Raw genomic sequence first — 26549 nt, 5'->3', positions numbered from 1 at the left:
GCATATATGTACTGTGTTCATGTACGCATGTTTGTATGTATGTATGTCTGCATGCATCAATGCATGCATGTATGTAGGTATGTATGCATGTATGTATTCATTGCCAAGATGTGGAACGAGGCATGTGGAATGAGATGCAGCATGAATTTAGTACAATAATCAAAAGTAATTGAGCCAATGCTAGGTTATTTTTCTCATTACATTGGGTTGAGGATTTGACCTAAAATGTCGGGTTGAATGCCAAATGGCGACTATGCGGTAGTTCAATGTACCGCTTCATCATTATGAAAGTCACGGGCATGCACCATGTGGAGAAAAAGGTGGTCCGCAGCCTGCTGATGATAGCCTGCTGCTCGGCCTTGATCATCGTAATAATGCGGGACAAGGCGCTGTTATGCACCGACTTGATCGTCATTGAATTGAACAAATTTGAAACGCGACTCACGTGGCCTTAAATTCTCCTTTCAGAGGGGTCCGAGGGCCAGCTGAGCGCCGAGGAGGAGGAGGCCCGGCGGATTGCCGAGATGGGCAAGCCCATCTTGGGGGAGCACAGCCGGCTGGAGGTGGTCATCGAGGAGTCCTATGAGTTCAAGGTTCACACGGCTTTTATTTCATTCGGGTGCACGCCTTACAATCTCTGTCATGCCACACTGTATTATTGTTTTATTTTATAAATCTAATTTTTTCATTAAAAAAATGACTTATTACGTTTAATGAAGCCATTGCACCCTAAAATTGTTCATTAAATGGTATTTACTGTTCTATATACAGTATATGTGACGTGTTTTGTCAAAAGCAGGCATGTATTGGGAAAACTAGCTTTGATTATTGACAAAAATGAAATCAAATAAATCAGATCAGAATTGGGGGGGTAAAAGATCAGGTTTAATATTTTTTTTAAGTGCTACAAAGCAACAAACTAATTCAGAGGTACACACACGCATATAGGTAAACATTTTACATATACTATTTATTGTTTAATAAAACTACTTGTTAACGTGATTATTATGAATGATATAATTCCTAATAATTAGTATTATAAACTACTAGATATATACATGTTACAATACGTATTTTGATTATTATTAGTTTGTTAGTTAAGTTATTAGTATTCATATTAAAATTCCTTGTATTTGAATAATTGGTTACTTTGTTATAAACAAGTAAATTTTAAGCATTAAAGATTTTAAACTGTCAAGGAATTATTTTCTCTTGCATATATTTTATGCCTCATCCATGAATAAACAGATATCTGTTCATAAAATAAACGAATAAATACATAAACAAATATGTAAATATCAGATATCTGTTCATAAAATAAACGAATAAATACATAAATGAATATGTAAATATCCGATTTCAATAAATAAATAAATAAATAAATAAATAAAAGGTTTTCCCTCTAGTCCATTCATTTGTGTGTCGTCAGTTTACATCAATTGGAGATGTTTGATACCAATTTTTTTCCTTTTTTCAAACTGATATGAGTACATGTCCTTAACCCGTGATTCCAAGTACAGATACATAGAATTTACCCACCAAAAACACGATATTAAAGAAATACCAATCTATTCCATGATCACGTTTTTCCTCAAAAATTGCATGAAATTAATGGCAATTTTCTATTCTTTTGCGATCGTAAAACTGCTCCAAGGAGAGCATCTGATACTTGTATTGGCTGTAGTATTGGCCCAATATCGATACTTGGTTACTCGTCAATCCCTAATAAAAATAAAGTGCAGATGCAGCTGAACTTAGAAATACATGCTCTACTAGTTCATGATATATTTTCTCATTTTCGATTCAAGCGCCATCATAACACCGTCAAACCAGGGTGATTCATCATTTATCAGCATGTTATTATCACCTACCAACGTCAATACGTTTAACTTGGTTTGGTTAATAACTAGCAGTAAAAGCAGACAAGATGTTGAATTTATGTGCAACTTGTCCATTCAGTTCTAATGGATGGTCTCACGCTTGGGAAACGGCTGACGTCAAAGCTCCCCCACAGTCGTTGGTGTGCTCGTTGATGCTCTTCCCGGCGTGTTAATGACTTATCGATGTCGCCAAAACGCTCAAATCCCCGCAGCAATTCATCTCTGCGCGAATAGGTGGAGGGAAAATCGGGAGCTTTATGCTCTCAGGGGTCCCTAACCTTTTTATCACCACGGACCTGTAAACGTTTGAGATGTTTATCGTTTTAACTCAATTACTCAGGTACATAGGCAAGAATTATATATATTTCAAAAATGTACACAAATTGCATTGATTAAATCAATCATAACGTCAATACAAATGCATTTCATTTCAACTCAATTAGATGCAAATGAGTACTTATCATCTTTGCATAAGTTAACATACCAAAGGGAAATACCTGAAATAAACGAAAATGCCAATGAGCTAAACGTACTATAGTGCATCCTTCCTCACTACAAAATGTAATATCAACAGCGGCCAGAGGTGGTGCCAAAAAAACAAAGATCAAGTCAAACAAAGCACAAATAAAGCACAGGTCTTGAACTTTAACTCTTCTTCCTTCCTTTTTTGCACATTTTTTCTTCTATCCATTTTTTCATTCTTACTTACTTCCTTTCTTTGTAATATTTTCACTCTTTCCTCCCATTTGTCCCATTCTTGGTTCCTCACTTCCCTCTTGTCTACCTTCCTTTCTTCCTTTTACCTTCTTTGATACATTTCCTCTTTCCTTCATTCATCACACATTCACTTTCCTTCTATTCGTCCTTTCATTCTTACTTACTTGCTTCCTAGCTTCTTTTCTTGCTTCCTTTTTTCCTACCTTCTTTCTTTCCTTCCTTCCTTCCTTTCTTGGTCACACATTCACTCTTTCCTTCCATTTCCCCATTCACTCATCCTTCCTACTTTTCTTCATTCCATCAATCCTTGTATGTATGTATGCTTGTCTTTTGCTTCCTTTGCTTCTCTCCTTCTTCATCCCTCTTTAACCTCATGCATCCATCCCACATTTCTTTTTTCATTCTATCCTGCCTTCAATTCCTTCTTCATCAAATCTTTTCTATTCACAGGAGAGTAAGTAAGTAAGTATTCACAGGACGTGACTTTTTCCACATCATTTGGTTGGTTTAATAAAATGATGAAGGCTTCAGAATTAGGGTGCCCAAATAATGACTTTTGTGGTCTTTCGTGCCTTGTTAAAAGCCTTTTCGTTTTGTTTTTGACAGAGCACTGTCGACAAGCTCATCAAAAAGACCAACTTGGCGCTAGTCATTGGCACACACTCCTGGAGGGAACAGTTTGTGGAGGCTGTCACTGTGAGTGCAGGTACAGTATAGCAAGCGTGCGTGTGTCGAAAATGAATAATGAATGGATGATTTCTTTTTTTTAAACAATTTAAAATAGTCTTCAAGTCTTTGACATACATTTACATTATAGCTGCATGGGCGTGTTTCACTGACCGTGGATGAAGAAATTTGTTAGGATGGAGGTTATGACATAAATGTGCCCCACTTTGACATCACAATCTGGCAAAATTTTGCATGGCTTGCACACAAACGCATGGTCAGAAATGGGCAGACGGGAAAAGGTTTACTTGATTTGTTTGGGCTTGCACTTAGAGAGCCAATCATTTGGATGCTTTCTTGTACACAAATTTCACTTTTCCACAATAGTTTCCTTTTTCTATGATCTGACCTGCAGTCTTTCTGCAACATCAGCTTTACCGACTGCTGTTATTGCCGCACCAAGGAACTTGAAGCACTAAAGTAAAGCACCAACGTGGGATTTTTAAAAATTGCATTCATAGTTCATTCTTGGTACCAGTAACCATTATACGAGAAAGGAACTTGTTTTTTCCCATTCCATTTTAGTGCCATCTAAATGTTTAAGTAAGCCAATGTAAGCGGCAATATCGTCTGTATTATTGTAATAATCAAAGCAGAGCTGAATAATTGTGAATCCTAAACCAAAAAAGAATTTTACTACTTGCACTTTTCTGATGTGCTTTTAGAATATTTCCTAAAACAGCAACAGCAATTATCTAAAAAACAGAATTATGGCGAGTGAAAATAATGAGTGGCCATGGCTAGCTTACACAGTGGCCGTTGAGTAAAATTGTTAATATTGCATTTAAATCGTGTCAGACCGTCATCATATAACCGTTTTTTCGAGTTTGCCCTTATGTTCTATAGTAAATTGACCTGGTGGTCACTCCAGTCTCACAGTGGCGTTTATGCTGTCATCTAGTGGACAAAACAAACCCTACAGTGACCTGTGGCTTCTTGACTCTCCAAGGTGACGACGACGAGGAAGAAGGCCGCGCCGAGCGCCTGCCCTCTTGCTACGACTACGTCATGCACTTCCTCACCGTCTTCTGGAAGGTTTTGTTCGCCTGCGTGCCACCTACAGAGTACTGGAACGGCTGGGCCTGCTTCATGGTCTCAATTAGCGTCATCGGTCTGCTTACCGCCATAATCGGCGACCTGGCATCGCACTTTGGCTGCACGGTGGGCCTGAGAGACTCTGTGACCGCCGTGGTCTTTGTGGCCCTGGGAACATCTATTCCCGGTGAGTCAAGGGAATTCGGCAGCTGAGTAATTGCAACTAGTATCGACTGACATCGCGAGTAACGATACCTTGACGTAAGACCGGGTATCGGTTCGTGTGGAGAAGCAAAAGAGCGGAGTAGTGTATTTGTCTACCAAATTGCCAAATCTTGGTGTAGCCCCGCCACGACCCCGACCACACCTCATGGGTCGGCAGACCTGCGCCAGAGCGCCAAAATATGACCTTTGATCTTTAGTGATTGTAGCGCGCCTGTTTTTAAATGTAGAAAATCTGCTCATCCTACGAATGCTTCTCTCGCCTGGTCCACAGATACGTTTGCCAGCAAAGTGGCGGCCATCCAGGACCAGCACGCAGACGCCTCTGTGGGCAACGTGACTGGAAGCAACGCCGTCAACGTCTTCCTCGGGATCGGCGTGGCCTGGTCGGTGGCCGCCATCTACTGGAAGATCGAGGGCAAAGAGTTCCAAGTGAAGCCGGGCTCGCTGGCCTTCTCCGTCACGCTCTTCACTATCTTTGCGTTCATCTGCATGGGCGTGCTCCTGTTCCGGCGCCGGCCCTCCATCGGGGGCGAGCTAGGGGGGTCTCGACTCTCCCGCGTCCTCACCAGCCTGCTCTTTCTGGGACTTTGGTTCCTCTACATCCTCTTTTCCAGTTTGGAGGCTTACTGCCACATAACAGGCTTCTAAGCAGGAGAGCCATACGGTACACATTTCAGCACGTTACAGGTCCAAAGCAGGGGTTCTCACAACTTCTAGGGTGCAGAGAGAAAGACGTTTTCCAAGGCGCCGCTGAATATTCTAATGAATACAAAGTATACCCCTTCAAATTCAAAAGACGTTTTTGAGAAAATGGCATTCTACAATATTCTGGCAATAGTCATATAGTTTCAAGAGAAATCTTTGCACTCATATTTTATAGTGATGAGCAGACATAATCATAGAATACGCGAGTTTTAATATTATGATATTAAAACTGGAAATGTTGATTTTTGGCAACAAAAAAAATACAATTAATAATAAATCGGATTAATGAACAAAATAGTATTTGTTTCCTCCCAATGAAGTTCAATAATTTACATTTTAAGATCATTTAATCTATTCTGCCTCATCTATTGTGACTAGATTTTGAGTAAAGTAATGACATAGGTCAGCTCTGTGCACAAGCATTGCTTAAAAAATAAAGAAGATTTGCTTTGTTTGGAATGACAGGTCTGCAGAATGACCTCATCAATAAATTTCCTGGTATAGAGTTATTTTTAATAAATAATGACAGTTGCGTTACTTTTTCACAAGTGGTTTGAATACATAAAAGTAAAAAGTTCAAATAATCGGAAAATTTTGCAGATAGTTTTAATCAGTCAGGCCCAAATTAGAAAAGTCAAGTTTAACAAATGAATATCTAAACTGTACCTTTATTCTTTTAATCTGGAAAACATATGTCGATTGTCCAAAAGATTATAATCCATCCAAACATATTTCTCTCTTAAAAAAACATGATTATTTTTAGGGATGTGGTTCTTACAATTATTTGTTTGACCCAAAATAGGAGGAATCTGTATAAAGTGTTTCTTTTTTTAAATGTAATATTGTTGTGCAGATAATACACTTAAAAAAAAAGAAAATAATAGGAAATCATTTATTGCAAATTCTTTTGCAAAACTTGAGTTATGGCTTTGGGTTTTGGGGGACCCCCAGTTTGAGAACCACTTGTCAAGAGGGCTCTTTCATAAATACACACAAACACAGACAACACGTAAGCTCGTATAAAGTGACAGTAAGCATCTGAGGACAAAAGGAAGTGTTTGGATGGCGACTAGAGCCGGAGTGAATGTAGCGAGGATGCTAAGGAAGCTCGCAAGGACAAGGAAGATCCATCGGCAGAGGAGGAAAAAGAGTGGAATGTTTACAACGACTTTGATGTTAAGTGTTTACACGGCTAATGGACGGATCAGAAGGAAGGCACTTGTATATAGAACCACGCGCACTCAGCGAATTAAACCCCCCGTCACCAAGTTGACTCCATGGGAAGCTTTGCTGTTATCCTGCACGGTTTCCATGGTTACCATATCCACCCCAAGACCTGGAGGGAGGGGATTTTTTTTTTTTTTAAGCATGTGTGGCAATATCACCTCATATGTGGAAGTTGAACTGTACTGTAAAAAGCCATACTTGCATTTGTGTGTTTACAGTCACCTCACTTGAGGATTTTAGACCAGTGTTTCTCAAAGTGTGGTCAGCAAACTGCTGGTGATCCTCAAGAAGAAGCTCTAGTGGTCCATGGGTAGCTTAGTTTGTTTAGGTATATGTTGCATTTTGCAAACAAAAACAAATCTATTTAAGCAGCCTTTTACTTCGTAGAAAGTATAGCATCCATCCATTTTCTAGAGGACTGCCCATTCAGAGTCATGGAAAGCTGGAGCCTATCCCAGCTGACTTTGGCTGAGACGAACCATTCGCGCTTATAATAATATCTGCATACAATTCATCGTCTCAATTTCTCATAAGATGTGTCAACACTGCTACTCTTGGCTGATGCACTTTTTTTGCGAATAGTCTGGCTTTCCACCAACACCCTAAAACTCAATGCATTGACCGCGGACATCGCAATACATGGGAGAACATTCATGAAAAAAGAACATTTAAAAAAAATCAACAACACTGTTTACATCAGAAGCTGGTCTGGAAAACATTAGCAAGCTGACGATTGTCATGTCCATGCTCCAGGGAGAAACTTCAAAATAAAAGCAGGCCAAGACTATTCGTTTCATACATCACTATTTATGGTACAGTTTATTTTGAAGCAATGACTGACCTCACAATGTTTGGCTGCTTTACTATAATGGACACGATTGGCAATCAGTGCATTCTCCCCGTGTCCTTTTAGATACTGTCCAGAAAATGTGTCTATCCTGCCTGGGTCATTTTACTCTTTGTTTAATTATTGAAAAAGAAAACTGCTACGAATGTATTATATTCGAGGGGAGTAGAAATCAGGGCAAAAACGTTTGGGTAAACCCTTCCCTAAAAAAAATTTGAGCATTTGTTTGTTGTGTTTCCTGTGACTGACAGGCGGACACTCCCGGGTGTTCAGTAAGTTGGCACAAGCTCAGCCAAGACCTAAAAGAGACAAAAGATTGAAAAAAATGGATGGAAAATGCCAAGAATCCACTAAGTACTGTTGTGGTAAGCCAGTAGGTTGTCCGCTGCTTTTTACTAATTCAAGAAGTGGCCCTGAAAAACTTGGAGAAACACAGATCTAGACCAAAGTAGCGCAGCATGAATCCCCAATAGACTATTCATCTATCTAGCAGGTAATGCATGGGTGATGCTTGGTGACACCACCCATACAATGCCTTAAAAAATGACAACGTGTAGCTTATAACAAGTCCAGTTTTGATTGATTTGTCAGATCGGTCAGGATTTTCTGAGCATGTATATTTGTGGTCCTAAGGGACTGAGGCAGCAGGTCCTGCATTGCGGTTTTCATGTTTAAATCCAAGCTCATTTCTATAGTGGAACTATTAGTTTTAGTATTAGTTGCTGGATTCTGGTATCACAGTCCATCGAGGGAGATATGTGTGGCACAGTATTGCACAGGAGGGTGAAAACATCCATTTATCCTAATCGCGTTACCCCATTTCTGTACAGAAAAATTCACTGTAACACCATACATTTACACTATGTTCCCAGCAAACATTCAGCCATTTTGGTCTTTATCGCTAAGAAAGGAGCCCCATCTTGTGGAGTATAGAAACACCAGATGTGGTTCATGAGGCTTCTTTTTCCCATCACAAGTTAAAAGTGCCAAATGTGAGAATATGCTTCCCATCCCACTAGGATCCACTTTTCCCTATTTTTTTATTTTTTTTACCTTGACATTTTTTTTTAAATACTGTACCATTTTTTCTCATTCAATTGTTTCATTATACAGTCTTTTTTTCTAGGCTGAATATATGTAGATGTTTTGTTTTTTGAGAAAAAAACATTAGTGGTGTTCTCTTTAAACTATTTTTCCATCAAAAACAACAACTTATTGTAGGTGATATGTATAGTAAGCCATATGTTGCGGGTATAGTACAGCAATATAATGTTTTTTTGGGGGGAGGAGGAATGCCTTGCTAGTGTTTTTTTAATGCCTAACTATGCATGGTGTTAAAAACCAGAAGGGGGAAAAAAAAATTGTCATTTTTAACTAGCTTACTAGTACTACACATAATCGTTTTATTTCTAGCAAAAAAAAAATCCCAATATACTAACCCCACCCTTCCTCCCCCCTTTCCAGAAAGAAAGAAAACCCTAATAATAAACGGTAAAAAAAAGAAAAAAAAAATCTTGCAACATTGTTCAAAGAAAACACCGTAAAAACAGTCGACTTGTTTTCTTTTCATAACAAAAACACCAACACAATTGCTTGGGGTGCCTGATATGCGTAGTGTATAGGAAGTGGATTTTTTGTGTGGGGGGGGCATGTATATTAAGCCTTTTGGGAGGGGGCCTGGTCATATAAAAAAAAAAAAAAAATATATATATATATATATATATATATATATATATATATATATATATATATATATATATATATATATATATATATATATTTTTTTTTTTTTATATATATATATATATATATACACACACATATACACCCTCCTGTACATTTTGTCAAGCCTTTTTCTTCAAAGTAAGTTAAACATATTTTTTTTCATCCCCACTGGCGTTGTCATCCTGTTTGTCCCATTGTGGCCTGAAATGAGGCTGGCGGGACACTGAGCCCACTAAACCACTTCACCCCAACTTAACACTAACCTTGACCCGAACTATACTTCACCATTAACCCCCATACAGTCATCCCTAGTGCGCTGGTGCACATCTTCCCACATGGCAAAGAAACTCATCTGCGCAAAGAGGTCACGATATGAGTCCAGATTAGAAGCAACACAAGTGCAGCACAGTCCTGTGGACAATTTGTTTACTGTAAACACGCCAACAAGTGCGCTCCGTGGTAGTGAAATGAGAACAATTCATTTTGCCTGAATGAAGCAAACTTTGTAACCTTTCTAGAGCTGATTTTGTATACTTTCCTCGCAGCTACAATGAGGTTTATTTTGTACTTCTGAACCATGTTCAGAGTGTTCTCAGTGCGCACAAACACTACCGTAGTTTACATGAACTCGATACTGATCATAGAGATTTTGAGAAAAGTCTCAATTGTAGAATATCAGACCAAGCTAACCATGTGTGCTGACTGCTGGTTGAGTTGAAGAGCATTTCGTTAGAGATTTATTTATGTACATCAAGATGATATACTGTGCCCGCGGGTCCTCGCTTTCAAAATGTGCAATACATGAAATGTGTTTGTTGCTCTGTTTGGAATCATTCGCTCATCCCCGGAAAAATTGTTTCGTCGCCTGATGGCCCATCCTTAATAAATATTGAAGTAAGGGAGCTATAATCCTGAGAGCCATCCTACACATAGTTCCCATGTGACATCATCATGTCGACCTCGACGTGATTTTACTAAATCGCTGTGAGGAAGGTCAGAGACAGCCAATAACAGAAAGGATGAACGAAGGGTGCACAATTGATCGAATTTTAATCGCAAACACAATATTGGCTGCCATGATTACGATTAAGTGGATCCTCTGTGATATTAACATTTAAAAACATCTGATGTAACCCTGATCCTACTTGTCAAATCAAGCAGTTTGTCATCCTACCACCAGGGGGCAATGTTTCCCACATGTTTGCGTGACAAAAACATTGGCTTTTCTCACCCTAATATATTATTTACCAGTGTGAAATGACGTTTCTCACCTGATTTCTAATATATACAGTTCTAGCTGTCAACTGGAACCCATTTTGAAAAATGGCCAAAAAAATGAAAACAAATTCTGTTTGAAATGACCAAAAATGACATTTTGACTAATTGAGTAAAATGTTCTTGTGCTTGGTTCTAAGTAGGCTTCATTTTTCAGCACACGTTTTTGCCATGTCTTGGGTGAATGTTTTAATTTGTATTTATTTATTTTAATTTATTAGTGGGAACTATGTGTTATTTGTGTCCACTGTTGTGGGCAATTGTTTTCGATCTATATCGTTAGACTTATTTAAGCTACCCTACTAAGTCCTAATGTCTTTGTTGGAGGACATCTCGGCCTTTCAAGTGATGTTTCGTGTTTGGTTGGGATGCAATTGTCTTTGCTGTCTTTGCTGATAGAAAATGGACTACAAAGTGGACACAAAAGGACAGGCTTTGTCTCAGGACTTAATGTAAACACTGTTTTGTATGTTGTGTACAAAAAACGAGCAAAATCTACTTCTGAAGGACTAGCGAGTGATTCCCAACACAGCCTTTTCATAGCTTCTTGGACGCGAGGTCATCTCCGTCAGTCACGTGCCAGTGTTTTTTGTGGCTCCTCATCCCGCTCCCTTTTGTGGCGGAGTTGTTTTGAGTGTCCGTACGTAGCATGTTTACATGAAGGAACGATGCGGTAGAATACAAGTGACATATCTTCTACCTTTCCAGAACCTTCTTGACTGTTTGGCTTCGTCCTTTGCTGTTCTCCATTTAGACGTGATGTCCTCTTCCCTTTCCCCGATGTGTGTGTGGTGCGCGCGCGTTCCGGCCATGTTCCTCTCCGGTTGCATGACGGACTGGAAGGGACTTTGTGTTTAATGTGTTTTTAGCAGCATGCGAAGGACGCCTATGGATGTATTTTATAGGACCGGTTTCCCTTTGCCCACCTTTCCACAATGGGTGATGAAGAGTAGCAAGTGACATGAACATCAATCTACTGTGCGGTTGCCTTGGAGGAACTGAAAAAAAAGCCTGCTCTGTTGTTTTCCAGGCGACTTTTTGAAGCCATGTCGCAGGTCTTTGTTGATGTACAATAACTGTTGTGTTTGTGTTCCCCGTCTGATGTCTTGTTCTTCTGTGTCTGTGTGAACATTTCTCTGCCTGAACCTTTGCAGATAAAAAAAAAGACATGTGATTGACTAACATTTATTCACAGCTGTGATATCTCTTGATCTCGAAATAATATTTAAGTTTTATATCAAATGTGTAAAAAAATATATTAAAAAAATGATGCTTGTTTTTCAGAACATGGCATGAGGTGTAATGTGTTACTGAAAGAAAACAAAAGTTGTCTATTCAACGAATATATTTTATTTATTTTCAAGCCAGCACCAGTCTGAGTCTATTATTTTGCACAACATGATCCCATTCATCCTTACTTTTAGAATATTAAAAAAAGAAAAACTAAGAACCTGTATTCTCACATGAGCTCGATCTGTTTCTTTCTTCTTCATTTTTTTCGGTTTAAAAACGGATACCATACAAATGCAAAAAAATCACAGAAAAAAACATGGTAAGCTATGCATGCCCCCCCCCCCCTCCCAAAAAAAAAAAAACGTCTTCTTTCTGTCGTTATTTTTCCTATCATGGAGAATTCCCTTATTCCCATGATGTTGACAACGCTTAATTTTTTCTTCCAAATCTCTCTCTTTTTTTTTTTTTAGTAAAAATAAAAATCATCTTACTGTTTTTTTTAAATTAGAAATTACACCTGTACACACCCCTGCTACCTTTTGACTATACGAGGTCTTTTCTGTATGCCATACCTGATTTTATTTTTTTTCAAAGATATATATACAATATAAAGGTCTTACTATACGTGGCAGTAATAAATATCTTACCTTTTCCTTCAAATAATAGCCTTACATGTTTTTTGTTTTTTTTAAAGACCTCCTCATGTGGATCGCAGACTTTATGGTGCCTATCCCAGCCATCTCTTGGGCAGTAGGCGGAGAACACCCTGAACTGATTGCCAGCCAGTTGCAGGGCACACCTAAGATCAATTTAGTATGTCCAATAAACCTGCCATGCATGTTTTGGGAGTGTGAGAAGAAGCCGGAATGCCCTCATGGGCACGGGGAGAACATGCAAAATCCCTACCGGAAGGTCGGAGCCAACTGCACCGTAACTTGGGACTTTGGTCTTTTTTCTTCTTTTAACACCGTATAATAAATGCCCTTTTTATGGAGGGAAAATGCCTTAGTGTAGAAAAAAGCAAAACAAAAAGCAATATCAAGATTCCCACCCGAACTAACGTTTGACAAATGTACTTACAGTCGTGCGTTTTGGGGCACTTTCGGAAAAAGCTTCAATTTTGTTTCTGTTAAATGTCTAAAGAGGTCACATTTTCCTAGGGTATATATTTTCCACTGTTTAAAAAGGTTTAAGGCTAGCGACATCACGGGATGACATCACCTCACAATCGCCATTATGCTAGCCCTCTTTTCAACCGTTGTTGCCAACACTGAATGTAAACTCAAATTATTGTTACACATGTAAATGGAAAGGTTTTAACTCTTTTTTTTCAACATTGCAATGAACATCTGTTGTGCATTTAGTAGACAAAAGTGCACCGCTATACATTTTCTTCCAAACACCATCTGCTGCAACTTTGTTTATCCACACTCAGCCACCGAGCAGTCGTTCATTAGAAGTTTTTGTAATGTTTGCTTCATTAACAGTAAAACATGTCAGCAGGGGAAACCCGTAGGCACAATGTGCCGAGTCAGCTGCTGCGGATGAAAAACATGTCTGACTCATGTGGCTGATTGAGACGAGGCTTCCGGTTGCTAACTTGGATGCCCGTCCCAAACTCTACCATGAGTCTAAAACTAAACCTAATTTTAGAGCATACGCCTTTTTTTGAAACCTTACTTTGAAAACAAAACCCCTTTTTGAAACACTAACTTTAGTTTAATACTATTTCGAACCCCTAACCATAGCTTCAAACCCTAATTTTAGATCCTAGGCCTCACTTGTAACCCTACTTTGAAATTTCTAACCAAAGTTTAAAACTCCAGTTTGAAACCCCACCCACAGTTTAAAACTCTTAATTCCAGACCATAGGTCTGAGTTGAAATCCAACTTTTAAACTCAAACCAAGTTAAAAAAAAAATACACACAGCCTCGTTTGAAAGCCTACTTTGAAAACCTCACCCGTATTTAAAACCCCATTATGAAACCTAATTCATTTTAATACTTCACTTTGAAACTAACTAATTTCAAATTCTTGTTTTGGTCTTTTTTGAAACCTTTGTTAGAAACCTTAATCCTTATTAAAAACTGTTATTTTAGGTCTGATTTGAAACCCTACTTTAAAACCCCAATCCTTGTTAAAAACTGTAATTTTAGACCATAGGTTCTATTTGAAACTCCACTTTGAAACCTAACCACAGTTTAAAACCTCAATTGAAAACACTGTGCAAAGTTTAAAACACTATTTTTAAAAGCATCCTTGTTAAAACCCCAATTTTAGATTCCAGCTCTTATTTGAAACCCTACTTTGAAAACCCAATCCTAGTGATCAAACCCCAGATTTAGTTGAAACCCCCGATTTGAAACACTAAAACACTGATGGAAAAACCAAATCTTAACTCCTAACCCCGCAAACCCTTCTCCCCAAACTCTCAACCCAATAAGTCCAAACCCTAACCCATTTTACCAACTTAATTTTGAAACTAGCCTCACAAACTCATCGAAACCCTAAACTTAAGTGCACAGCATGGTCATTTTTGTAAACACAGCTGCATTTTTGTTCCAGGCAATATTATGTAATCATTCCCGCACTCCCTTCTTGCATTAGTTTATCGCACCAACATGAAATATGTTCTTCACTTTCATTGTCCCTCCCAGTCTCCCTTTCTCTCTCTCTCTGTCTGTCTGTCCGTCCTCCACCCACACTGGTCACAGCAAACAGCCTAACCAGTGTCTAATTGGATTCCATCACCATTTCTTTTCAGTTCAAGGACATCGGCAGCTGGCTCACATCGGTAAGTTGAATTTTGTTTTGCTGAGGCATTATAGTCGGAGAAGATCTTAATCTCCTCATCCATGGTCCTCATCATGCTATTGTTGTATCAGGGATGTCATTGTATGTATTGCTTTATTTAAAAGCAGTTCTAACATTGACGGCAATCTTATGGAGAATAAATCTGATGTGAGTGTAATACATTGCTTGTATTAATTAAAACGTACACGGAAGGAAGACCTTGAAGAAAACATTCACATGTTCAGTTACAATAATAAGGAGGGGAAATTGCTATTAGATCATTTTCCAAAATAATTCAGCCCTAGTGTTGAATTCTGGAACTTTGTCTCAGCGGTGTTTTTTTTTAATAGTGCTCTACTAATAAAAGTTTATTTAATTCACTGACTTCAATGTTGCATCTTGGATGAACCATGATTTTGAAGGAAACTATTGTATTCAACTTGATTGTGATATAACCGATAAGGCAACTGCCTTCAAATATAAACTAGTATGTAACAATATTTTATTTTGGCTCAATGCTCATATATAGCAGCTGTTTTCTCCTCCAGCAAATCTCCTCAGGGCTTTCATAGGTGACAAGCAAGCATTCCAACATTCCTCCTCATCTTCACAGCTTCTTTTTTATGGTTAAGTCATTAAAAGAGCAATGCCACCTGCTGTGCTTCTTCCTGTCCAAAATTCAGCTGGCGCCATGCTTCCCTCACTGGCTCGTGTGTTTTATTAGCTGGAGCTTGACAGGACCAAAAAAAAAAAAAAAAATGGTGTCACCAAAGAGTAACGCTGTAAATAGAGCAGCAAATTTCCCCAAAAGTTGGTATTCAGAATTAACTTTTGAAGTGACTTGTTTCTTCTGAGTCAACTGTCTGGTATTCGGTTTTCATTACAAACATCTGCTAAGGAACCAGTGTTATACTGACGTGATTTTAATCAGGAGCCTTGAGAAATGTAAAGCAATTTCAAAGGCATTTACTCGTTTCCGTCCGAGACTCATTTGGGCTGTTCAAGCACTGCCCTGAGACTTTGATCACTTCACACCTCCTTCAGTAAGACACATTAATATTAGTTGTTCTTTGCAGAGGATAAAGATTATGCCTGTCAATATTGTATATTATTTGTCAACGTGTTGTTCTAATGTTTGTGTTTAAAGATCTGTTGCTTAAAAGGTTTTCTGAATCCACATTGATGCTATTTGTTAGCCTGATAGCATTTTGTTTGCTAGTTTTAAGCTAAACATATTAAGTTCGGTAGTAAACTAGGTGGGGGAATGAGTAGTGTGAAGGTGTAAGAATTGTGCAATATCTGCCAAACTGCCGTCACCATCTTGCGCTCGTTTCTCAAATTTTGTTCACAAATCAAAGCAAAATAAATCTAGTGAAAAATGGCTCTTGTTTTGAACTTTCAAGTTTGTTTCTCTAAGCATCACTGTGGACAAACATGGTTGTAAAACAATTACTTTGGGAACTGGTGTCAATGCTTATGTCCGGAACCAGCACTTTGTGATCAACCAACCTTCCAAACACTCAAGCGTATTTACTGAGTATGCTGTAACCCAGCCAACAATTGTTTTGCAGTATATGTCCAGTATAGCTCAGCTATACACAAAGTCAGCCTTCAAATCAAGCAATTCTTCTGTTTGTTGTATTAATTTAGCCATTAAAAACCCACAAAAATGGGTGTATTTAATGCTAAATGTATTTCTCACAATAACAACTTTGCTTATGGATTTATTGCAAGCAAAGGTAACTCATTCACTGCCAGTGACAACTATAGACGTCAATGAGCCATTTTGACTGGGTTGGAAATGAAAGAGTTCATTCATCTTGGTATAATAATTGTCAAAGGATAATGGTGTGAATGTCTGATATCGTGTGAGTACAATTGTTACCAAAACATTTGAAAACAGAATAAAACATTGAATATAACAACACTGTACATAAAGGTTAAATACAACTGAACTGTATTTAAAGTACTGCACTGATATAAATACAGCGATCGTGCGTCACTTTGGGAATTACTGATATATGGTAATCATGGGTTGCCAGTGTGTCCAAATCTAACTGCCAGTGTTTCCCTTTCATTTTTCTCTGTGTGCAAAGTGGCTTTGCAATGACAAGACTCGGGCTGCTGCCTTTACCACTCTTCCTTCTTGTCCTCCGAGTGCATCTTACCACTCCATTGGAGGACAACAAGATTCCTCCCAGTCTATGCACGGGCCACCCGGGCATCCCGGGCTCCCCCGGAGTTAACGGCAGCCCTGGCCAACCCGGGAGAGACGGACGAGATGGAAGGGATTCTGCTCCGGGAGAGAAAGGAGAAAAGGGGGACACGGGTGCATCAGGTAACAAATTAGTTGTACATAAAGAGTCAATTTCTGTCACTTGAAAGAGTGTTTCAATACATATCTCACCTTAATGGCAAGTCTGCCGTTGGTTTCCATGATGATGAGTCTTTTACTTGCTGCTTATTAGTGCAGCTAATAAAACAATGCAGCTCTGCTTATCTTTTGGCCTTTATGTGATAGCCCCTGCAAGGAATGTGCAGCTTTCTACATGATAGTGTTCCAGACAGTTTGGCCATTGCTTGAAAGTGGCTCTGGATCTTCAGACTGCATAACTCACAAATCGTTGGTCAAGAAACTCTGTGTGGTTGGTGGATATATCAAGCAAGGGACTAAACATTTTTTAATTTTCTCCTTATTGTTATTATCATGATTGCACCAGGGGGTTGTAAAGTTTATTTTTTCATCCAGGGGTCTCACATAGAGAAGTCAAGAACCACGTTGACATTACTATTATTTAACACTCCAAAACCAACCTATCCGTGTAGGTAAAGTTACGTTAAGCATAAAGGTTGTCTTTCGGGCGACCACTTACATATTCACAATATTTGTGGAAAAAATCAATTAGTCGCTGTTTTTCCACTCAGGCCAAAGCAACATAAATAATCGTAACCTAGGAGTTTTATAAGGGCCAATGCTTGGCTAATTGTCTTAGGCTATGAACAAAAATTTACCAGTTATCCTTTACCGGCGTGAGATAGATGACAATCTAACTAATAAAAAACCCGCTAGCTTAATGCTAACACACAATCCATAACAAAATTAGTACAGTCAGGCTAATTTGCAAACAATTTCCTCCATGAAAAACGTATTTTTTTCAGCTTTGTTGCGAATATTTTTTTTTTTATATTTTCGAGGGATCATTAGAGCCTCTGGATATTTTCATGCATTATACTGCCCTCTGGTGGCAAATGTTCACACAGTAGAAGAAGCTGCACAAGTCCACCGAATTATTTTTCTTATTCAAAATACATTTATAAGATTTGAGAGTGCCTTGGCGCATTTTTCGCAGGCTGCTGAAAAATATCCGGCGGGCCACAAAAGGTCTATGGCCTTAGTTTGGACACCCCGATCCACGCTAGAGTACATTTGAGTTTTTCTCCTATGTGTGTTGTGCATTTACTACTGTAGCTCACAGCCGTGTACCACCTAGGTGAGACGGGCGAGCGAGGCCTGACCGGAGACAAGGGTGACCCCGGAGAGCGAGGGCAGAAAGGCGAGGCGGGACAGTGCGCCGTGGCCCCAAAATCCGCCTTCAGCGCCAAAGTGTCGGAAGGCCGCGACTTGCCCCTCCCCTCGGGTAACGCGGTGCTCTTCGACAAGATCCTGCTCAACCAGCAGGGCGACTACAGCTCGGAGACGGGCCGCTTCACGTGCAAAGTTCCCGGCGTGTACTACTTCGCCGTCCACGCCACCGTGTACCGCACCAGCTTGCAGTTTGACCTCATGAAAAATGGACACGCCGCGGCTTCTTATTTCCAGTTTTTTGGTAACTGGCCCAAACCGGCATCCTTGTCGGGCGGTTCCCTGCTCCATTTGGTCCCTGGGGACCAGGTGTGGATCCAGATGGCTCTGGGGGAATACAATGGATTCTACTCCAGCACTAAGACAGACAGCACCTTCAGCGGCTTCCTGGTGTACTCAGACTGGAAAAACTCTGCGGTGTTTGCATGAGCAGTAATACCTTGCATAGGGAAAATAACCACACGCTGGCCTACTTAAGGTTTTCCTAATAAGAGATTTTTGGATGCAGACGACAATGAGGAAGAAAAAGCCGTGACGGACACATGCTCAACTGCATTCTCTGTTTTCGCAACGTCTTGCTTTTAAACTTTGGCCGAATCTCACGCCGTTTATGGTTGAAGACATTTCAACACTGAACACTTGACAAAAAGGAGGCACGAATAAGTGCATCTTTGAAACAAAAAACTATTCAATATGTACTAGGGCTGTATCTTACAATTACTTTGAAATCGATTAATCTGTCAATTACTTAGACTAAGCAGATTTGTTTGCTGTTTATTGTTGTTACGTGTTTTAATTTTGAATGTTTTATTAAAGAAAAGGGTTTTTTTTCAAAGTGACGTTGCGGAAAACATTTCTTTTGTGATTTGTTTGCTGGTTTGGTTTAAGGTTTAAGGTCAGAAAATCTTCAGAAATGTTCGCTTTCTTTAGTCAAAGCAGTTGCATGCTTCAAACAAAATATTTTATTTATTTGAAGATTTTACTTTAATTCCAAGATTTTCCTAATCTGAATATATATATATATAACTGCTTTATTTTTACATCACTACTTGAAGCACATGCCATTATCATCTTGTCCAATATCTTTCCGTCAGCCCCATTCAAATGTACTGTATTTTCGATGTCTATAGCCGTCAGTAGTAGTGAATGAGTTAATCTAAAGCAACATGTCTTACATTTTCCAAATGTGGATTCAGTTCTAAAGAATACTTTAGCAGATGCACACCAATGGAAGTAAGTGCCCAGTGCCAGGCTCTGAGGTTAACTTCCAGTTTTTTTTGTTTCACCTAAAGCGAAACACAGGATTTTTTGTGAGTATATTTAGAGCTCATTTTTGTGTGCATGCATCTTAAATCATATTTGTTCACGTCTCAGATTGCGCTGAGTGCCTTTTGTTGTCGTTTGCTAGGCCCATTAAGTCAAAAATGCTGCAGACACAAACAAAGGTGGAGTCAGCGAAGACATCATCGTGACTTACATCATCCGGCTGACAATGTTGCAGCGTTTGGGGAAATCATTAGGCGGTGCGGATCCAGTGGAATGTGTTTACTTTGGTTGGGTTTGGAGAATAAAATGGAGTGATGGAGGTGCCATATGAAAATCTGCTCTTGAGACTTAAACACATACAAGTACTAATGTAAAAAAAAATGTCCACACAAATCGCAAGTTACATTAGTTCTTGTCTGACAATCACGTGTATGAATATATTATTAACTGTGAATCTTTCCAGAACAACAAATGAATAGTAATCAATCATCAATTTGAGTGGTTGAAGAAAAAAAAAACTCATAAATGGCATTAATTACGCCTTTAAAAGCATTTACAAATTTAGGGAAAAAAATGCAATGTTTATAGTTTGCAAAGTGTGTGCACAAGGGTTAATGGACTGTCATGGCCATACAATGTATTTAAGTAAAATTTTTCATTTTTCATCATCCTTTTAACGAACGAAATTTGCTGCAAATGCACATTAATGGACGAGCTTCTTAAAACCATTTTGTGTGTATCAAGACGCAGTTGGTACTCATACAAGATCTTTACAAAAAAACAACAACTATTAACTCAATGCTATTTATCTCCACTGGCAGCTACATTCTGCCTCTAATTTGGGAGCAAAACTTAAAAGAGGGTCATCGGCAAGTAGGCAGACAAAGATGAATGTTTATGTAGTTTCACATTAAAAAGTCAATGGCTCATTAGAAACATACAAGTTCTGCAAACGTTGCAAAACCTATTTCAACAATTCTATTAGTTGTACACTTTTGGCAAGCGCAAAGAAAACGGGAAAGGAAACATATTAAAGGATCAAAAAATCTAATAAACTGTTCAAATGAAACTTCTTTTTGATGCAAGATTCATAGAAGATAAAAGGGTTGCTGGAAACTGTGATTGATCATGAATAACTGCGAAAAAATGTGTGATTAATTATCGTAGTTTAAAATCTTGAATCGCTTGACAGCACTAAATTATATATAGGCTACAGAGAAAAAGAAAAAGAGAGAGAGACGGAGACAATGCCACATTGTAAATGTTGCTTGCAGTAATTTTGCTAAATTGGCTCTTAAAGGGTTAATTTACCTCAAAAGTACAAATTCAGAAATGACGAACATTTTTTTTCTGACAACTTTGTCCAGCAGGGGGCAGTCTGCAATCATTAGTCAGATTTGTTTGGAACGTAGCAATCAGCTGAACTGCAAGGATCAATGAAAAGGCATGACACGTCAGATAATCGCCACCTTCATGACAACTAAGTATAAAACGTAAAATATACTATACTATGATGTATTGGTCTTTTGGTTCAGAGGTCAAGTTCTGCAGGTCTCCTAAATAATTTGTGACCTGTCAGTGACCTGCTGGCTATCACCCAGCTTCCGGCATTGAGAGATCGCATCTGTGTTTTCACATACTGTATATACGTATCTGAAATGTCCGAAAGCATTTGAATGCACCTAATGTTACAGAATATCCAACCATCCGTATTCGACAGAGGTCAGACTGTTTCTTAAATAATTTACAATTTTCGACATTTTCCCACACTGTGTTAGTTGGGACCTACTGAGGTCAGTAGGACGAATCCTCGACAGGAAACTTCCTCTGCTCTATTAAGAACATCCTCATTTACAAGCAACATGTAAACACAACACAGGCTGCATACAGGCCAGCAGACGGAAAAACAAAACCTTCTTGTTGTTTGTGGATCATCGACTGTGTTTACTTGACGCCTGACTTCAAAAACAACTGCTCAATAACACCAAACTCAGATGTGGTTTGCCTTTCTCCGATCGTGAGACAAAATTAACAGATTGGGATCGCACTTAAATCACATTATAAAGGCAAAATTGTTACGAGCTGACGTCAATGAGTGGATTTTTCTTTCTTTTTCTTTTTTTTTTATCCGCACAGATGTCGGTCTCCATTTTTAGAACCTGGGAAAAAAGGGAATGGGGCCAGTTGTAAACTAAAGGGCTCAGGAGAATTGTCACATGGATTTCGAAGTGATCCCATCTGAAGCAGCCGGTTTCCCCCACGCATGTTCACATGCTAGCGTGAACACTTATGTCCATCGGTCACTTACAACACTGAAGACAAAACCCAACTGGTTGTCTCAAGTTAACAGATATTGTGCGAATGTTACTTACTGAATTGTTCTCACGGATGTACATTATACATCCCATGTATCACCATTGTACTTAAAAAGCCATGAAGATTGTGGCGATTATTGAAATGATAGAAAAATCAGTCGGATTCAAATGTCATAATTAGATCATAACAAAAGTTGGAAAGGGGTGAAGTTTGACAAAAACGTTGCATAATCAATTCTAAAATTCGACAAACTTCATAAGTTTCTATCTGCTTCTTTAAGGACATTTTTAAGTATATAAACCAAAATAAACTACCAGAACAAGCCTAAACTTACATTTTTTTAAATCACCAAATAGGCTCAAGTATTTCTAAAATTATTTATTTTGAAACGCAAAATAAACAACTTTTTTTTTAAATGGAATACTGTACGCCACGTATATTTCTCCAACAATGACAATGTTAGGATTAAAAGAAACACCTCCTGATTTGCAATTACTACAAAGCTGCTGTTTCCGCAACTCGACACACTGTCCTCATATGAGTATGGTGGACAACAGTATTTATTTAGATTTAGAAAATATTTTTGAAATTGTCATGTGACCATATAACACACACACACACACACACACACACATTAAAAATCATTTGTTTCTTGCTGTTTTATTACAAAAGGTTTCAATTATCCATCTCAGTTAAGTTACATTCAAGTCTGCAAATCACATTTTCTCAATTCTTTCAAACTGAACTCTTTTGTTGCTTTGCCGCATTTGTAGGACTGACATACTGCTACTGTATGCGGGCATTTTACAAATACCTGAGGAAAATGTGGCTAACATATTCTTGAATGTCTCTCGCAAAACAAGCAACAACAAAAACAAATCCAATAGAAAATCAACTGATAGAACTTTCCAAAGCATCATATTACAAGCAATAGTAAAACGATTCTCTGGGCATTGTAAACGGATTTAACACAACACACTTCAAAAACATTAGGAATTGGGAAAGGTCTTTTCCAGTAGTGGTCATTTTATAAAATTTTTGTTTACTGGTCCATCATTTACAGTCCCTTCAGTTCATCATCTTTTTAAATTTTTTTTGGTGGTCACATATTGACCAAGACTATTTATCACATGATTACTCTGCAACACGGCTCTCGCAGCCAATAACAGCACACCGTTTCACAAAAATCCCACAGTGCTTGAAAAACACTGGTGCACAATACGCATTTCAGTTCATGAAACCACGAACCTGAAACAAATTCCATGAATTCCGTGGCATGAAATATTTTCGGCATTCAGCCGTCCATTGGCAAAACTGACTTTCGCGAACTCTTCTGGTAATTTCTATTTCTATACAATAAAAAGGTGATTTACCAATTTTGTGGGAGAAGGGGAAAAAAAAAAGCTTCCCCTTCTGGGAGCTTTGACAGGGGATGCTGTTGTGTACCTTATACTGAAAAGATGTCTCTGTACGACTTCTTTTCATCTGTGAAGCCCTTTGAGACTTCGGTGATTTAGGGCTATATAAATAAAATTTGATTGATTGATTGATTGAAAAGCAAAAATGTGTTTCTAACAAACATCAGGGTATCATAGAAAATTAAGGATCATTCCAAACAATTTGGGATCTGTGTGAGAATCTAGTCACTCTAAAAAAAAAAAAAGGCTTATAAATATTACCATGAGGCCAACATATTAAGACACAAAGTGGCATGTAAAACATATTTCTTGGCATCTTGGCAAATATTTATTTTCTATAACATTTCTTTGAAAAAAAAAAACAAAACTTCTCTTTTCATTATCTCATTCAATGCCAGGGACATATGTTCATGTTTTGGATTTATTTTCATATTTTTTTTAAAAGAGTCCAGACACTGTAAGATTTTGACCTTTTTTCATTAAAAAGGGATAAATTGAATATTTAAAAAACTTGAAAATAAATGTGTTCTTAACAACCAATAGTATGTTTTGAATATAATTGTTGGCCTAATTATCATTCAATGATATTACTTGGGGGGTGGCACTCCTCCGTAGGCTGCCATGTCTGTTATAGCACCTCCTGCTGTCCGAAATGTAAAACGGTCTAAAGCTTACAAATATTCTCTTTAAGTATTAAATTGATACTTAACTATCTGGGATTGAATGTCTGGACTCTTAAAAACAATATGAAAATAGATCCCTGGCATTGAATGAGTTAATTCATCCTAAAACCATATGGTAATCACTAATCACTCCCCCCCAAAATGCTTAACAGTCAGCCATTTTCATTTGCTTGTGAATGTTTTAATCCTCTCAGCAGAGGGCTACCTCACTACTTCAATAACAACAACAAAAAGGTTTCATTCGCCAAGACAGCCATGACGTGATGAGACCTTCCTCATTTACATGGTTCTTTTGAATGATTCACAAGAGATGGACACCAGCCAACCATTTTGTAGCGTTGGTCCTTATAGGGCGAAGGCAAACATACTCACATTCATACATATGGCCGCTAGATTCTTCAGAAGTAGCAGTCAAGAGAATACAAGCACGGCGAGAAACATGTACACAAACTCCGCACAAGGAAGGCCATGACAAAAGAATCCTAGTCGTCAAAACTTTGATGCAGACATGCTACCCGCTACTCCACTGTGCTACCCCACGGTGCAACACTTTAGACGAATAATGTGTTTGTTGCAGTCGGCTCAGGCATGTTACTATGGAAGCCCATTCCCACCAGGTTATGATATCCCCATCGGAAGCCTTTTTCTGCTAGTGGCGAAAACTTTTTTTTTTCAAATGTCAGATTGTCAAATAACACATTGTTTTTTAACCTGTGAAATTACAACCAGTTCAAAAAAAAGTAAAATTCATGAAAGTATTGCACTTTTACTTAACACTTCATGTAAACAATTTTTTCCCCCTCAGATTTTAAATTCCATTAGCAGAAATGGTTTCTGATGGTTAATAATAATAAATAAAATAAAAAAAAGTTAAAGAAAGGGAGAGACTAGCCTTCATTTTTAAACCAAGAGCACCATCTCGAGGAGTGAAAAAATAATCACAAGTGGTTCATTAGACTTCCTTTTCCCATCACTTGACAGCCCTCCGACAGTAAAACAACAAACATATTGAAACAAGCTTCCAAATGTTGCTCATGCATTTGGTGCTTATATAATTTCCACCTTTTTGTGACAAAATGTGGAAATAAATATTGAAGAAGGCAATTTTTTGAAATGGCTATTTCGGGGTCACAGTGAAGCTGGAGTTTATCCTGGCTGAGGAAAAAAAAACCAACAATATACGGGTGGTAATAATGCGGAAGTAGAGTTAATGTGCCTCCTCAAAGGTAAACGTCAATGGTTTCAAAAATAAGGCGACGACACAGCGGGCACTTGCGCCGGTAAATGACCTGCTGCAGCAGGATGTCGGTGCAGTCTCGACACAGGCACAGGTGCCTGCAAGGCAGCAGCACCACCGTTTTGGCGCAGTCGTGACAGATGACGCACAGCTTGCGGTGCTCCTGCTCGTTCAGAAGCATGAGCAGGTTCTCGGCCGAGGGCTGAACCAGCTTCTCCGCCTTCAGCGGTCGCGCCGCGCTCGACGTTCCCGGCTGCTCCCGTTGTTGATCCCCCGCCCTGCCATCGGGCGGATCCCGCCTTACCTCCTCGCCGTCGGGGTGCCCGCCCGCTCGGTTTTCCCTGCGGAGCTGTGTCCTAAGCACAAAGCTCAATTGGCTGCTGTGGCGAGGGAGCTGCCGCCAGATTCTTCTTTCCAGCAAGTAGAGGTGAAGCGATAGGCGGCGCAGGTGTTGCATAAGGCCGTGGATAAAACACAGGCCTGAACGAAGCGCCGCGGAAAGTCTCCGCGCTGCTGGATAAGAGTTAACAAACGTTGGGAATCGCCGCAATGCCTGCCTGGTAACTTCTGGGTTAAGGTAGGCGGTGGTCGTCAGCGCTATGCCAAGAGTGAGTGCCAGGCCATATGTGTTAAGTATAAAGATGCTAATAAAGATGTGCACCAACGAGGCCAGGAAGTCCAAGGCCATCTTGAATGGGGACCACAGCAAGGCCGACGTGCCAATCAGGCTGCTGTAGAGGAAAGTCACTGAGGTCAGCGCCAGCTCCAGCGCCATCTGCAGCGGGCTGAACACCGTCTGCCACACGCTGAGCAAGGCCGAGTGGAGATTGAGGGCGGCGATGAGGACGTAGTTGACCACCGTGTTGACCAGGTAGACCAGGAGGCTGAGCGCGATGCCGCAGGCCTCCAGCAGCAACAACAGCCCTCGACACAGCTGCTCCTTGCCGCGGAGTAGCACGTGCATCAACAGGTAGCCCAGCATCTTCAAGCTCTCCAAAAGCCCTTCCAGAGACAACATGACGGCGCCCAGCAAAGCCGACGCCCCATTGGCGATGTGAGACGTTGCAGCAGCCACGGAGAGCATGCATAGCAGCATTAAGTTGCCCAGCTCCAGGAAGGAGTAGACCAGGAGGGCGGGTAGGTTGATGATGAAGTGGCACACAGCCAGGACAGTGCGGACTACCGTGTGGACGAGTAGGAAATTGACGTCCAGTATTAAACAAAATGCATCGAGGCATTTTCCAAAAGTGGAAATAACGATGTTGACTGGTCCCATGGCACGGTGTTAGCAGTGTGTCCCCACGTCAAAGTCCATGCTCGTTTGCATGCTCAGTTTTATCGCTTGCTCCAGCAGAATCCTTTAAAAGGGAGAGATAAAAATGTTACTTTCCCATTCTCACTGAGAAAACAAGGTTCAAACACGAACGCAACCGGATGTTTTCTTTCGAATACTAACGACTGACTTCCGCCGCATTTACATGACTTCTCCGGTTTCTCCGGTCACATTTGTAAAACAAACCCCGGCAAATTCATGAATCGATCTAATCGGAGTTTCAATTGGGGCAGAATTATTAAAGAATAAACGAAGAAATACTCACCGTGAGCACCAACACGCTTTCGACGATTGAGGCGGACGCCATATTTGTTTTGGTTGTGT

General features: G+C 39.5%; 3 protein-coding genes across 3 annotated transcripts in view; 2 read left to right on the top strand and 1 right to left on the bottom strand.

Moving 5' to 3' along the window:
* The window catches only part of slc8a2b (solute carrier family 8 member 2b), a 63854-nt gene extending 55297 nt beyond the window's left edge, over positions 1 to 8557 (top strand). Inside the window, exons 14-17 of the mRNA XM_088427495.1 lie at positions 469 to 593; positions 3204 to 3303; positions 4273 to 4545; positions 4855 to 8557. Coding sequence (XP_088283621.1) covers positions 469 to 593; positions 3204 to 3303; positions 4273 to 4545; positions 4855 to 5231 — 875 coding nt within the window. The 3' untranslated portion in view covers positions 5232 to 8557. The remainder of the gene's footprint in view (positions 1 to 468; positions 594 to 3203; positions 3304 to 4272; positions 4546 to 4854) is intronic.
* Positions 8558 to 14235: 5678 nt separating this feature from the next.
* c1qtnf5 (C1q and TNF related 5) lies at positions 14236 to 18811 on the top strand. The gene is made up of 3 exons (XM_088427528.1): positions 14236 to 14390; positions 16486 to 16727; positions 17881 to 18811. The coding sequence occupies exons 2-3, from the start codon at positions 16496 to 16498 to the stop codon at positions 18399 to 18401; spliced, it is 753 nt and encodes a 250-aa protein (XP_088283654.1). The 5' UTR covers positions 14236 to 14390; positions 16486 to 16495; the 3' UTR covers positions 18402 to 18811.
* Positions 18812 to 22195: 3384 nt separating this feature from the next.
* On the bottom strand, positions 22196 to 26549 carry rnf26 (ring finger protein 26). Its single transcript, XM_088426795.1, has 2 exons — positions 26491 to 26549; positions 22196 to 26250 (listed from the first exon to the last, which is right to left on the bottom strand). The coding sequence occupies exon 2, from the start codon at positions 26166 to 26168 to the stop codon at positions 24876 to 24878; it is 1293 nt and encodes a 430-aa protein (XP_088282921.1). The 5' UTR covers positions 26169 to 26250; positions 26491 to 26549; the 3' UTR covers positions 22196 to 24875.

Source organism: Hippichthys cyanospilos, chromosome 11, assembly GCF_059441005.1.
Source record: "Hippichthys cyanospilos isolate Australia breed blue-spotted pipefish chromosome 11, RoL_Hcya_1.0, whole genome shotgun sequence".
Classification (NCBI taxonomy): domain Eukaryota; kingdom Metazoa; phylum Chordata; class Actinopteri; order Syngnathiformes; family Syngnathidae; genus Hippichthys; species Hippichthys cyanospilos.
Note: the sequence above shows the minus strand (reverse complement) of the source record. Positions and strands in the feature narration are given on the sequence as shown.

What these genes read in the sequence shown, in the direction of transcription:
- c1qtnf5 (XM_088427528.1), top strand. Translation starts at nt 16,496, where the DNA reads ATGACAAGACTCGGGCTGCTGCCTTTACCACTCTTCCTTCTTGTCCTC. An exon ending in GGGGGACACGGGTGCATCAG is followed by an intron (nt 16,728 to 17,880) that starts GTAACAAATTAG and finishes TGTACCACCTAG; the next exon opens with GTGAGACGGGCGAGCGAGGC.
- rnf26 (XM_088426795.1), bottom strand. Translation starts at nt 26,168, where the DNA reads ATGGGACCAGTCAACATCGTTATTTCCACTTTTGGAAAATGCCTCGAT.